At 41.4% G+C, this 14,641-nt stretch overlaps 2 protein-coding genes across 5 annotated transcripts; both read left to right on the top strand.

The window, feature by feature from the left end:
* LOC113423725 (uncharacterized) lies at positions 1-3,304 on the top strand. The gene is made up of 7 exons (XM_087970396.1): positions 1-76; positions 401-469; positions 611-667; positions 922-960; positions 2,091-2,165; positions 2,857-2,905; positions 3,058-3,304. The coding sequence occupies exons 1-7, from the start codon at positions 1-3 to the stop codon at positions 3,080-3,082; spliced, it is 390 nt and encodes a 129-aa protein (XP_087826522.1). The 3' UTR covers positions 3,083-3,304.
* Positions 3,305-5,612: 2,308 nt separating this feature from the next.
* Positions 5,613-14,170, top strand: LOC113423726 (membrane-spanning 4-domains subfamily A member 4A-like). Of its 4 annotated transcripts, none has more exons than XM_087970904.1 (7): positions 5,613-6,166; positions 6,596-6,754; positions 7,819-7,938; positions 10,007-10,063; positions 10,986-11,144; positions 12,230-12,349; positions 13,486-14,168. In XM_087970904.1, the coding sequence occupies exons 2-7, from the start codon at positions 6,647-6,649 to the stop codon at positions 13,570-13,572; spliced, it is 651 nt and encodes a 216-aa protein (XP_087827030.1). In that variant the 5' UTR covers positions 5,613-6,166; positions 6,596-6,646; the 3' UTR covers positions 13,573-14,168. The 4 variants fall into 4 exon arrangements, with proteins under 4 accessions (XP_087827030.1, XP_087827032.1, XP_087827029.1 ...); XM_087970903.1 differs by having other exon boundaries at positions 5,614-5,781; positions 13,486-14,170; XM_087970906.1 differs by lacking the exon at positions 7,819-7,938 and having other exon boundaries at positions 13,486-14,117.
* The last annotated feature ends 471 nt before the right edge of the window (positions 14,171-14,641 follow it).

Raw genomic sequence — 14,641 nt, 5'->3', positions numbered from 1 at the left:
ATGACAGGGATGTTAACAAATGAAAGTCACAATCCAGAAAATTTAACCTTTCTGCAAGAGACTGTATCAACAAGTGGTATGTAATTGCGGACATTGTTATATGTTTAGTGTACATAGTTCATTTGTTCCTATTGGCAGTTGTTGTCATTCAATCAGACCAGTCAAAGAGAACAGTTTTGATTGATGTCCAAACCCAGCATGAGACTTAAGCCACAATTTGTGAGCTGACATAAAAACATATTTGAACGTTGGAATTAAGGTTACGGATTTCCTTTCTCTGCTTAATGCTTAGTTGAGGAATCTGTAGAGCTTGATTATAAAAAAAAACATCAAGTGGATAGGGAAAATCCACAAAGTAACAATTCTTTTCTAATGGCACTCTTTTCTTGACTTGTTATAGAAGTGACAATACCAGCTGAAGTGACAGTGGCTCTCAGCACAAGCATTGTGCAATTCAAGAACACTCCAGGTGAGGTCACAACTGTGAGTCCAAAGAACACAAAGAATTTTGAAATAAATTCTAAAATGCCCTGAAAATCAGACCAAAAAAAGTCTGTGAAGCCTCTTTCACAGAGGAACAGAACTTTCAAGGATGATTTTCTTGGCATAGTAAAATTTTCCTCCGGCATTATCTTTTCCAGAAGATTCCACACCTCAGCTACCATCAGTTGACCAAGAAAAGTGAAGAGGTATTTCTTTAATTATTTATGAAAGATTTAAAGATTTCTAAATTGTTTGCCATGCTGGGCAAACTGTTCCAAGATGACAGACTCTTTATCAACATTAATGAAGATCTACGGTAACACATTAACATCTACTGAACAATAAAATCTACAATCTTAACTCAAGTAAGTGCTGAAAAATATGTTTTTCAATTCTGAAAAATTTCCACATCAATGTGCTTTCCTCTTCTTTCCATAGATGCTGAGATGAAAGAATATCGTGATATTTTCACTTATGGTGAGTTTCAAACTGGGTTAAACAAAGGAAAAACCTTGAAGGGAGATTTCCAAACTCCTGTGATCCTGTAAAAAAATGGTTTGAGAGAGAAAATACTAAAATAAAATGTATATGTTACTATCAATGTGTGAAATTAAGCATTTTATCTGGGAAATCTATAGAATTCCAAAAATGGGACATCAAAGTATGAAACACTTTATATTTCACACATATCCTAGACACTCTTTTCAATGCCAGAAGGCAAACTGGCAAAGTATAAAATACTCCCACTAAAATGCCATGCTAACCTTTCTTGTTGCAACGAGTAGGCATCAATACTGGTCTTTTTCTCTTGTTTCTTTCAGTAAGAAAGTCCTGTACTTTATTCTGCATTTCTTCGTTCATTTTCATATGTTTTTTCAATAAAGAGTTTAGATTAGGGTTAGGATTTTCATAACTCTCTTTTCATACTTTATTTAAATACTGTAGTTCTTGTCATTCTGCATAATGCCTAGGTACTATATACCATTACAATGTCTAGGAAAGTATATAGCATATTAAAAATAACACAGACATTTCATACTTTGCCTAAAGATGTTACACATTTTATAGATTTCCTAGGCATTCTATATGCTGTGCCACCTTTTCATAGATTACTGGTAACATATACATATGTTGGGATGAGGCACCTGAGGTTTCTCCAAATATTGATGGCCAACAGAGAGAGATTCTGGCACTCATTTGACAACACTGTCTAGGGAAAGTATATAGCATATTAAAAATAACACAGACATTTCATACTTTGCCTAAAGATGTTACACATTTTATAGATTTTCTAGTTATACCACTTGCTAAAACCTGATATGCTGGTAACTTAGTGGCTACATCCACACAACTTGTTAAGCTTGGTCAGTGGGTTTTTAAAAAAAATCATTTGAGGGTATTTTGGTAGCTTTGCATGTTGTGCAAACCCATCTTATTTGGTTTGTTCATGATTCAAAATACTAGCTAAAGTCAGGAAAAATGAATGATTTGAGAAGCAGGTTAGATGCAGTGCCTTCCCGTCAAACTTCAATAGATGCTTTTGAAATGTTGTCTCTTTTCAGTTCCAGATATTCCAGACTATTGACTTTTCTCTGTTTGCCTTGCAGATTATTATTCCTTGCGCAAATGGGGTTTAGTAGCTGCTGCCATCCTATTCATCTTGGGCATCCTCATTCTTACTTGTAAGCCTGAGAGACTGGAATGAATGAATGAATTGTATCTTATTAACTGAGGGTGGAAAGAGAATGATGGAACAAAAGAACAGAACCATGTTTCATGTCATTGCCTTACAACACTAGTTTAGTTTTAACAATTATAGTTAACGTTAATCACTTCATTACACTGGTTTTGTATTAGCTTTCTCAGCAATATTATCTGCATAACTGAAAATGCTAGAATACAACATCACACCATTAATATCACCATTTGAAATCAGAAGTACTTCAGAAAAAAAAGGCAACGTTTAGGTGGGAACATTTAACTTTGCTATCAATTTGTATGGCTGCTTATCCATTCCATTCCAAAGAAAATCTGGATGGTGAATTTCAAATCAAAAGAGTTACATATTATTTAATGTTCAGGAAAGGCCTCTGGGAAGCACGTGGTTTAGGGCACTGTTTTCCACCATGATTCCAATGCCTTGATGGGTTTAAAGATGCTACGTAGGCTGCCATTTATTTTTATCATAAAGCAAACTCTAGGGCAAAGTGAGGAGGTTCTGGCATTCCAGGTATGCTCAACCACAATGCAAGCACCTTAGTGTACCCAAGCATTAGTGTAAGAAGCAGCTGACATGCCATCTCTTCCCATTTGGTTCTGAACTTTAGGAAAGAGCATTCCTCAAATACTTTGTTTGCTTCCTTTTCTCTTCAGGTGGTAAACATGGGAAATTTCCACGATGCCGAGGGAATAAGCGGGCAAGGTAAACCTACAGCTGTGTTGCCTACTCTATCCCCTTATCTTTGTGCACTTGATCACGTGAAAAACGGAACGGAAGAATAAAACTGTGCTTGAGAAACATTTGTCTGATTCTCATGCGTGACCAACTCTGATCCTGATTTCTTATTTTTACAGAACATACGCTGTGTCTCTTGCTTGAAACGTCTTTGCCTGAAGCCTCTGAAGACTGCACTGAGGATGCTTTGGCGCCACCAGGGGGCATCCTTTCTTATGATGAAAAAAATGTTTGGTCTCCCAAAACGATTTTCCTGCTATCCATCCTTTCCATTTGTGCTTATGATGATCCTACAACATAAGTCCATTTTTATTGCCCTCTCCCTAAATTATCTTTTTGTTACATTAAACTAGTTCCTTGGCACAACCACAAGGCCTGGAAATTCATTGTTCCTTTCTCCGCCTGCCTGAGGTCAGGGCGATGTGTATAATGACTATTGTTCTTGGTTGCTTAGCAAAACTTGTCCATCCAAATTCTCTGCCAAGAAATCTCAAGTTCTGTTCTCTCAATAGATTTTTGGTGTGGTTTGTTTCCTGACGTTGACTCTGTGCTGTCTTTGGCTTGATGTGGGTGTGGGTTATATTTACATACCCTCATTCTGAAAGAAGCTATGTTAGCAAAGCTGTTATCACTGGGATCTGGAAGTTGTCAAATTGGATGACAAGGTGGAAAGATTCAGAAAAAGAAAGGAGGAGGTGGTTTTATAAAAAAAAATAGTTCTCTGGGTTAACATACATTAAACCATAATCTGGTCTATTTGACTTTGGTTCCTCATAATGGGTGGATTCTGCCTTCGTAGTTTGTAATTCATCTTGAACAACCCCAGCTAATATCTCTTCCCATCATGCCAAGGGACATTCGGCTTATCGCATTACAGTCTTCAGGGGCAAAGTTGGCCACGAATAACATAACTCATATAATCAGTGACAAAAGTGTTGCTCAATGATGTTGAAGGACCAAATAATTTATATTGCATAAAATGGGAAAGCAGCAGCAACAAATAAAACAAATGATATATTTATGGTTGATGCAGTTTGTATTTAATGATATTTGCTGTTGACAGAATCCAGACCTTATCTAGTCTGGCTAGTCCCTTCTTAGGCACAAAGCCATATGGATGGCCTGGGGCCAGTGTTTGTCTGTCTCTCTGTCTGTCTGTCTGTCTCTCTCTTCTTCTTCTCTCTCTCACACACACAGAGAGAGAAAGAGAAGGTCCCAGTACTGATACTTCGTTAAAACTAATTTTTATTGTTAGATGCATATATTTTATTTCATGTTGCTTTGAGGGTTAGTCTATCGAGTGGTAAGCACCATGACTGTGATGCAAAACCTTTTCTAGATTATGGCTAGAGTTTGTACCCAGCTTCACTTCAAAACAATTTTTAAAAAAACAAAAACCTCCAAAACTCAAGCAGAGTATCACCCTACAGATTGATCATATGTTGTAGGCCAGTGTTTTTCAAACTTGGAAACTTTTAAGACCTGTAGACTTCAACTTCTAGAATTCCCCAGTCATCCATATTGAAGTCCACACATATTAAAATTGCCAAGGCTGAAAAACGTTAATGTTAAGTCATACAACTATCCTTAAAAATAAAAAGCATTTTCTTGAAATGTTGCTTCTGAACTGTTGAGATAAACTGAAGTTTGCTTTTTTTTTTTTTTTTTTTGAGGTAGAAATTACAGAAGTGATCCTGGGGAATCTTCTTAGGGGAGTTAACCAAAGCAACAGGAAATGAAAATTCTAGATGATTTTATATCTAATACATAACAGCTGTATGATTGTACCTGTATTTTCTTGAATGTTTTAAAAATACTTGTGCAAGGGTGGAACTGCAAATATCCATCCATCTCAAACACAAAACAAAACCAGCCCAAGCCTGCCTCACATATGTCTGGAAAGAAATGTTTAGGAAAGTATAAACAGAACTTAATATGACTTTTCAAAATGAAAAGTTCCCTGCTAAAAGCATGGGAACAAAAAAAAAAAGCGAAACCATAAAAGAAAAGACCTTGGAAGATTTTAAACAGAAGGTGGCAGCAGAAATGTTTTTGTAGCTTTTTGAGTTTCTAAATTAAAAAGATGTCCAACCAGGCTGCTTTTAGAATTTGGGCTTTTTAAGTTAGAGTTCCATCCTTTCCTGAACTTTAAAAAACAAACAAAAAACCAGGTTGACCTCCACAAAGAAAGCATGGCAAAGGGAGAGTAGAGACAAAGTGTGTTTTTACATAATTATATGTTTCCCCCATTTCTTCCCCCCCATCCATGCATCAAAAAAATTCCAGAGGGAAAGAGTTTCTCATGCCAAAAATGTACAATGTTTGGACAAGCCTGCTGAATAGTTCTTTATTAACAGACATCATTTTGCAACCACAAAGGAAAGTGTTAAGGAAAAAGTGAATAATTTTACATTCCAGTTTTATTCTAGTAAAATAACTGGTGTAGATTGAACTTCTGGTCTCTTACAGAGATGATGACTGTAAGGTAGGTAGGTAGGTAGATGGCACAAGTGGGCTTGACTCTTGACGCATAGGCATAACAGGCAACAATCCGCAGGTCTTCCCAGGACATGCTTAGGGTCCCCTTGATCCCATCCATCCATCCACCTTATCCCTTGTCTTCCTGTTTCCATCCACCTTGCGAAGTTTTTTCTAGTTCGTTATCCGTTTGCATCACAACACAAAGTGAGGTAATCATCAGGAAGCAGAAAAGCTTCGGAGGCCCCGGAGAGCTCTGGGTTTGTAAACACCTCCTTTCCGACGGGCCTCGAAGAAAGGCTGGGCCCCGCGGTTGAGCAGCGGCCGGGCCGGACGAGAAGACGGAACGTCGCCGAGCCCAGCGGGTCAGCCTCAGTCCCAAGGGCGGGTGCGGGTGCCGGGTGCGGGTGCGGGAGGCAGGGCGGCCAACTCGCTCCTCTCCGTCCTTCCGGAGTCGCGGAGGCGGCAGTCGGTGGGCAGGGAAAGGGGCTGCCACGCGGGGACGGCAGCGCGAAGAGGCGCGCCGGTTCTGGATGCCGCTTCTGCGCTTCCTTCTGCGGCGGCTCTTTGGATTGGGGCCGCTTCTCTCCCGCGCCTCGTAAAGAAGCTCGTCGTCTCCTGGTTTCCCACGACCCGCGCTGGCAGCTGAGCGATGGCTCGACGCGTGCTCGGGGCGGTAGATTGTGGGTTTCCGGGGTGGCTGTTGAGGTTTGAACCCGCAACCTTCCTTCGGACGATGGACTTAATCCCGTGCGTTTTAAGATGGCTTCGGGTTTGTTGGTTTGGTTTTGCTTTTTTTGCCGGGGAGGCGGTTTTGGCATCGGCGTGTTTCCAGCCCCGTTGGTGGCATGGATGTGCACCAACAGCATGTGAATTAAGTAACTTTCGCTAAGTGTGTTGCATGCAAGAAAGGTCCCGTAAATCTATGATAGAGGGTGGATTGGGGAGGTTCCGCCTCTTCGAAATGCTGATGTCAGAGGTGAAAGAAACTCTTGGGAAGTTGCTAAAGGTCACCTAGCAGCTTTGGAAGCCTCTTGCATGGTGATACAGTACTGCAAACTGCATTCTTCGTGCAGCACTTAAATATTGAGGAATGGGGAATTAAAAGGAGGGGATGGTTTCTTTTATACGTTCTCTGTTTCTCCCCCCCCTTCCTTCCTTTCTTTCTATGGTCTCCAGTATTGCTGACTTGGCCAGCTTAAAGGAGCCTCCATTCTTGAAAAGCCCAGCATGGATTCTCCTGTGGTCCTAGATAAAGGCCCCCAGTTTTCCTCCCTTGAGCCTGATGATCCGGTCCCAGTAAAGAAGTTTTATCAGGGTGAACCTGTGGCCCTGGGGGTGAGTACGAAGATGAGTGATGGGAATGATGGTTTGCCTCCTTTCAAATGACTCTTGGAAATCTAAGTGTGGTCACAGCTGCCCCCATCCTTGCAGGGCAGTTAAATCAGAGGAATGGACGTTCCTGTTTAGTTTAGTCTGTGAATGTCTTGCCCGTTCTGCAAGGTTGGGAAACATGGATGGTCTTCCAGAGGAGAATAAGTGACTCCCAACAGCTGCAGTGAGTGGGACCAGTCCTGGAGGATGCTGGGAGTTGTATTTCTGGAGTGCCACCCATGCTCATTCCTGCCAAGGGCAAGAAAGCAATTAGGCAAAAGATTAGAGAGAGACAGAATGAGCTGATTTGTATGACGCAGGACTCCAACCACTAGAGATAACAGTTGCATTCCTCTGACTTGCTGAAGTTACAAATTGGCTTTTTCCAGAACTAGCTTTGTGCCTTTCCTTCAGGCACAAAGTATATGTTAAAATTCAGTATATGCAGACCGTGATTGAATCATCACGGAGCATGACTGAGTTTGAAATAGAATTGGGTACAATGATGAACATGTAATTGCTAAAGTGTAAAAAGATTGAAATTTGAAACAGAAAAGAATGAGTGAAAGAATATGATAAACTGTGCTATGTATGGATTGAACATAAAAATATCTATGCCTGATGAGTCCCAACAAGTAGGAAAGTGACTGCATAGTCATAGTGACTCCTTCTGGCCAGTAGCTAAGATAAAATGAAGAAAGAAATAGGTTTGGCAGAGATTGGTGAACATTAGGGATCCAAGCCAGTGGCCAATACCAACAGATGCTGGGAGTTATAGTTCAGGGGCATCTTAAGTATTGTTGGGTTTCCACATTGTGGGAAGGTCATATCTGCAGGTGAATGGCCTTTATAGTTAGATATACCATTTTAAAAATCTTGTATAGTTTTATTAAAGTTTAAAGTTTTGGGAAGTGATGGGATAAAATGTAATCAGGCTTTGGCATGTCTCTCTGCCCTCCTGCTCTGCTTGTGGTGTGTGACTTGAAAGCGATGACTAAAATCAAAATTATTACTTTCTCTATTTGCAGATTACACAGATATTAACAGGAATCATAGGAATAGTTTTTGGAATCCTGTTCAACTTTATTGATCATGGTGATTCTACTTACTTCCTGCTTATAAAGATACCCTATTGGGGTGGAATCTTGGTAATTTTCCCTGCTTATAAAAATACTCTATTGGGGTGGAATCTTGGTAATTTTACATGATCATGTATTGATACAATTCAACACAATAACTCAGGATCCCGATGTTGAACTGCACATCATAGCAACCTGGTCTTTGCTGAAGGATGTGTGGAGCTATAGTTTAGCCACTTTTGGTTTCTCCAAATCTTTTTACAGACTTTACTTCAGAAAAAGGATTGCTTGGCTAGTTCCATTTTTGTCTTATGTCCGGTCTCCAAATTTCTAAAAACCTCTGAATTAAGAGATTATACAAATAGAAGTAATCTCCTTGGCTCCTATTGTATAGCTAGTTCTTACTTACCAACCAACCACCACATTCAGTGACTAGTTAGTAGTTAGTTAACTTTGTTGTCACTGCACCTCGTACAATGAAATTAAATACCATCTTCAGTGTACATTATAACTATAAACAACAAAGCACAAACTCACCTCCTTCGCATTCTATACCTTGAATTGAAAACCCCTGGATATTGCATTAATATTGCGCTATAGAGTAGAATTCAATAGAATGCCCTGGGATAGAAGCTGTTTTTCAGCCTATTTGTCCTTGTTTTTATTTTCCTGTACCACCTGCCAGATGGTAATAGTTTTTTAAAAAAGGGTTCCCAGGATGAGATGGATCTTTAAGGATGTTTTGAACTTTCTTAAGGCAGCGGGAGCTATAAAACTTTTCCAAGAGGAGAGAGGGCAAGCAATGATCTTCTGGGCAATGATTTTAATCCTCTGGAGCACTCTCCTACCTGCCACTGTGCAATTGGCAAACCAGACACAGGTGCAGTAAGTTGAAATACTCTCCATGGTGCACGGTAGACTGTTTGAAGTTGTAGTGCCACTGAACAAAGGGGACTGATGACCAGTCCTCAATCTTGTGGCCATTGCAGAGCCCCCTCCCCAATTGTCATAGAATCATGTCTCAAACACTCAACAACTGGTCTGCATTATCCCGTGACACATGATTGCCATTTGTTACTTTCACACCCTGCTTCTGATGAGCAAAGTCAATGGGGAAGCCAGCAGGAAATTGAAAGTCATGGGAACCATGAGCTTGAGTGTAGTTGTTTGCAGCATCTGGAGACCTTTGTTTTTTTTTTATCATAGAGACAAGGGAAAAATATTGCTGAACATTACTGCTATGCTGTGTTGTACAAAAGTTCTATGAATGTAGCTCCTGCCTGCAGTGCCTTAAAGCAGCAGCATCTTCAACTGGAGTAGGGAAAAATTGATTGAGGTTCAGCACAAAAAATGTCAGTGCTTAATGAGCAGTGAACAGTAGCAGTAGCTTTTAGACTTACATACTGCTTTACAGTGCTTTTACAGCTTTCTCTAAGTGGTTTACAGAGTCAGCCTATTGCCCCCAACCATCTGGGTCCTCATTTTACTGACCTCAGAAGGATGGAAGGCTGAGTCAACCTTCAGCCTGGTGAGATTTGAACTGCCAAATTGCAGGCAGTCGGCAGTCAGCAGAAGGAGCTTGCAGTACTGCACTCGAACCACTACGCCACCGTGGCTCATTGTAAGGAGCAAATTAAGGTGGGAGAGAGATTACAGGAGTCAAACCTAAAGCGGCCCTAACCAAGGCCATTTTCTGAGCTTCAGTGTTGCCACACTGAAGCTGAGGCATAGGGAGGGGGGAATAGAGATAGATGGGGTTTGTAGCCAAAACAAAATACTTTCCCCTGGGAACCAAGGACATTCACACAGGTGGTTGGTGAGGGGTGGAATGATGTAACCAAGCAACTGGAAGACACGCTGATTGGACCATGTGACTGACTGACTGGGGAAGAGAGAAAACTTTTACTTTTAACTTGGTGAAAACCGTCGGAATCTTTAGGGTCAGTTTTCACTAGCCTGTGCCAGTATGATATATCCAATAAAACAGTTCTTTGAGGAATTTACCTGCCTTGAGTTCTATCTGTTATGGGTGTATTACTTAGAACCCTGACAATCAGTCTGTGATGGAAGAGAGAAGTCTGCAAATCTGATCCTCTGGGGATGGAGCCATGTTGATTTGCTTTTTCTTTTCTTTCAGCACATTATTTCTGGATCCTTAACTGTGGCAGCTGCTCGGAATCCCAAGATCCCTCTGGTAATTATTAACCTATGGGAGACAAGTAAAGGCCATGGCTTTAAAAGCCTCTTATCTGAAGAGTTGCAACCCACTGGGTTACCAATTGTGAGCTTGGTGGATTTCTGATGTTCCTGTATCATTAACATCCAAGCAAGCATCATGATAGTTGTGGCTTCTTGTTCAAGAGTCTCTCTCCCGAATTCCCTTTTTGGAAGCTGCAGGTCTTTTGCGAATCTCTTTTTTTTCCACTTTATGACAAAGATGTTCTGTGTCTCCGTCTCTGATTGAATATTCCATGGAAGTAAATATCTAGAAGTTGTCTCTCTTCCTCCACAGTGGTCAGGTGGAGGGTCTGGTATGCAAATGTGTGTCCAAACAGCACCACTGGAAAGGTATACAAAGGAGTTGAGCCATTCTTACATGGGTGTAGAGCAGGGGTCAGCAACCTGTGGCTCTGGAGCCGCATGTGGCTCTTTCATCCCTCTGCTGCGGCTCCCCGTCTCTCAAAATAGGCATCATGATTGTCAATGTTTGATACCTGCCGGCATGCGATTTATTGAGCTTTTTGACCCCCAGTAGGCTAACCATGGATAAATCCAAGAAAAGAAAAGTTTCAGAAGAAAACAGAATCTTTAATTCAACTATACATGCTAATTTTGTGGCCACTCAGGAAATAGTCACGGGAAGGGTTTTGTGGCTCCCAGTGTTTTCTTTTCTGTGGGAAACGGGTCCAAATGGCTCTTTGAGTGTTTAAGGTTGCCGACCCCTGGTGTAGAAGTTATCAGCCTCACCTTTTCTGGCTAAAGCAAATCCAAAACTGAAAGCCATCTGAACTCTTCCGCTCTTTGTGCCATTGGAGAAATTTGGATTGCAATATAGTCACTTTGTGTGTTTGTGCTTGTGTGTTTATTATTATTATTATTATTTTGGTCCCTCCTAGGTGAAAGGTATGCTGGCAATGAATGCAATAAGTGCCATTACAGCTGGCCTTGGCATCGTATTCCTGTCTTTCTCAGTCAGCCCCTTGCTTCCATTTAATTTTGGCAACAACTGCAACTATCATCATTACGACACTAAGGAAAAATGTGATGAAATCCAGGTATGCCTTTTTATATGCTTGTTGTGACCTTCCACAGAACCCCATCAGTTTCAACAGGACCAGAGAAGAAGGAGGAGGGAGCTCATGGTGTTCTCTAGGTGGAGGCATAACATTTTGGAGTTTGTGGTGTCAAAAATCAATCCCAAAGAGATTTAGCCATAGAAAGGAATGGCAGGAATGTTGCCCTTTAGAGGTTGTCTCTTCTGGGGGGTTTTCCCTCCCAATCCTTTCAAAGCAGCTGCAACCAGCACATCTGCAGGGCATAACCAAGAATTCAAGGTGGCAGCAGTAAGAGAGCAATTAGTGTTTTGCCAGAATTTTATATGTGCATTAAAAAAAAAAAACTAGCTGGAGCTTTGATTCCGTTGTTGAGGCTGGCCTTTGACTGTTTTTGACCAATTTTTTTTTTAAAAAAACTAGGTTGCATTTTTTGCTTGTTGTGCTCAAATTAGATATCCCACCTTGACTATATACCCAGAAGATATTTCTGAGTCTCACAAGCTAGACCAAACTAGGAATCAATTCTGCAGGAAGGGTATAACTATTTGTATAGAAACTGGCTGTAACAACAGAATAGCAATAGCACTTAGACTTATATGCTGCTTCACAGTGCTTTCCATCCCTTTCTAAGCGGTTTACAGAGTCAGCCTATGGCCCCTAACAATTTTGGGTCCTCATTTTACTCACCTCGGAAGGATGGAAGGCTGAGTCAACCTTGAGCCTGGTGGGATTTGAATTGCCAAATGGAAGTCAGCCGGCAGTCAGCAGAAGTAGCCTGCAGTACTGCAATCTAAGCACTGCACCACCGAGGCTCAATCAGAATCTTACAAGCCTGTTTGGCCTGCCCCTCTTCCCTCTGTATACTGCATCAAATTAGGGAGGTGCCTGCAGAGGCACTTTTAAATAGCATTTCATTGCTCTCAATTTAAAAAAAAAAAAAGCTTCATCCCCCTTTTTGCCCAGACAAGACAGAACTCTGCATACAGTATCTCATCCAGGTCATCTTCCTTACTCTACAATTGGAGATATGTGTGCCTATCTGCATGTACAAAAATGGATATATTACTTTTCTCTTTCATTGGTAGAATATCGGTAAGGGAATATTGATTTTTCTTATTGTGTTGGCCATCCTGGAGTTTTGCATCTCCATCTCACTTGCGTCTTTTGGCTGTAAGATTCTTTGCCGAGATCCCTTCACTGAAACGGTAAGATTCCAAAGGAAGATGATTAGTTAATTAAAGGGATTCAGAAATATGGCTTTTTGATACTTTGTTGAATAACATGGAATAGTAGGATTTTGGCAGTTAATGGTAGAATATAATAATCATAGTGGTAGTAAAAGAGTAGCCAATCAACATACAATTCTAGTTTACATGATATACAAAGTGTGCTATAGAACGAAGTAATCATTGGGCTTCACATATCCATCCATTCATTCAATCATTCATTCATTCATCCCCATCTATTATTATTTACAAATAACTCAAGGAAGGAAGCATATCCAACACACCTTTCTTCTCCTGTTGCCCAACAACAGCAATCTTGTAGGAAGGGTTGGGTTGAGGGATTATGACTACCCCAAAGTCAGCCAGCTAGCTTTCATGGCTAAGATGAGACTTGAACTCACGGCCTTCCATTTTCTAGCCAAGTGCTTGACCGTTGGACCAAACTGGCACCGTACTATGTTGCAAATCAAGGATTCTGAATCCTAGTGGATAGATTCTCATATTGTAATAAACCTAAAGAAAATAAACCAACCTAGAAACCTCAGTGAGCCCAGCTTTCATCTCTAGTTAGCAGGGGAGGAGGTAAGGTTCCCCCTGCCCAATTAAGTGCCACCACCTCATCTACAAATGATACAGATAGCACTTCAAGGTGAATTTCAAAAATTGCTTTGGAATGTATAGGAACTTGGACCTAGCGGCTGTGTTGAAGTCCTTAAAGCATCTGGATCTTTTTCTGGGACTTGGGAGGTAGTTCCAGACATGCAAAACAGAAAAGGACGCAGCTGCTTTAAAGAGAGACAGAGCTATCTTTATTCTCCAGTGAAAACCCAAATTCCCCTTCATAATGGAATCCAACTGCTTTATTCAAAATAAGGGCAGCTAGAAGTAGTCAGTAGACTGTTTGCAAAGCTGTTGGAAAGCTGAGGACCTCTAGTCTGTGAGCTATGGAATGAGAAATATATGGATAAAAATTTAATTGTATTTATTTGTTTTATTTATTAAATATATATGCCATCCTCTCACTATCCAGAGTGACTCTGCATGCCTTTACTGTGTAATAAAAATAGAAGTACAAAAACAAATGGCCTTAAAACCCCCATTTCTCATTTCTTTAGGTTGTGGTTGTTTATCAGAATGTGACACCTTCCAGTGCCGAACAACACCCACCCTTCAACTGCAAACAGCCAGCAATTCACCCCTGAATTCATTTTCTTTCATCGCAGCTCTTCCAGAATGCATTTGCCACCCGCAGATGGAAGCCTTAAATGTTTTAAAGGAATTGCACAGAACTTTTTAATCAGTGGAACATAAAGGATTGAATAGACTAAGCCAGGGGTGTCAAACTCGATTTCATTGAGGGCCGCATCAGGGTTGTATTTGAACTCAGGGCGTGGCCAGGGGGCATGGCAACTCAACATATATTTCACGAGAAGAGTTCTCCACTCCTCTACTCGTTGCAGAATACCTTATGCCACCAGACTTGAAATACTAGACCTAGAAAACCTAAAACTACGCTGCCTTCAGTCCGATCTAAATATAGGATATAAAACCATACATTGCAATGTCCTACCTGTCAATGAATACTTCAGCTTCAACCGTAACAGCACAAGAACACACAATAAATACAAACTCAAGGTTAACCGCACCAAACTTGATTGCAGGAAATACGACTTCAGCAACAGAGTGGTCAATGTCTGGAATACTCTACCTGACTCTGTGGTTTCTTCCCCAAACCCCAAAAACTTTAACCTTAGACTGTCTACTGTTGACCTCACCCTTTTCCTAAGAGGTCTGTAGGGCAGGGATCCCCAACCTTTTCGACGCCGCGGCCCGGTTCCGGCATCAGCTGGGCGCCGCGGCCCGGTACCGGCGTCAACTGGGCACCGCCATCTTTTTATGACGAAAAGGCACTTCCGGTGACGTCACCGGGCGCTGTTTCGTCAAAAGATGGCGGCGCTATGCGCTCCGTGAGCTTTTTCGGTAGAAATGGCTTTCTACCCGGAAAAGCTCATCGAGCGCTGGCGCCGCCATCTTTTATGACGAAAAAGCGCTTCGGTGAGCTTTCTACCCGGAAAAGCTCACCGGAAGCGCTTTTTACCAAAAAGATGGCGGCGCCAGCAACCAGCGGCCCGGTAAGGCTTGTTCCGCTGGACCGGTACCGGTCCGCGGACCGGCGGTTGGGGACCCCTGCTGTAGGGGGCGTGCATAAGCACACCAACGTGCCTACCGTCCCTGTCCTATTGTTTCTTTTTTTAATTTTTCTTATACGTA

Source organism: Notechis scutatus, chromosome 8 (assembly GCF_049901735.1).
Source record: "Notechis scutatus isolate UNSWTSFEM ecotype Mainland chromosome 8, rNotScu1.2, whole genome shotgun sequence".
Classification (NCBI taxonomy): Eukaryota; Metazoa; Chordata; class Lepidosauria; order Squamata; family Elapidae; genus Notechis; species Notechis scutatus.
The sequence above is the reverse complement of the archived record's forward strand: the minus strand, read 5'-3'. Positions and strand labels throughout refer to the sequence as shown.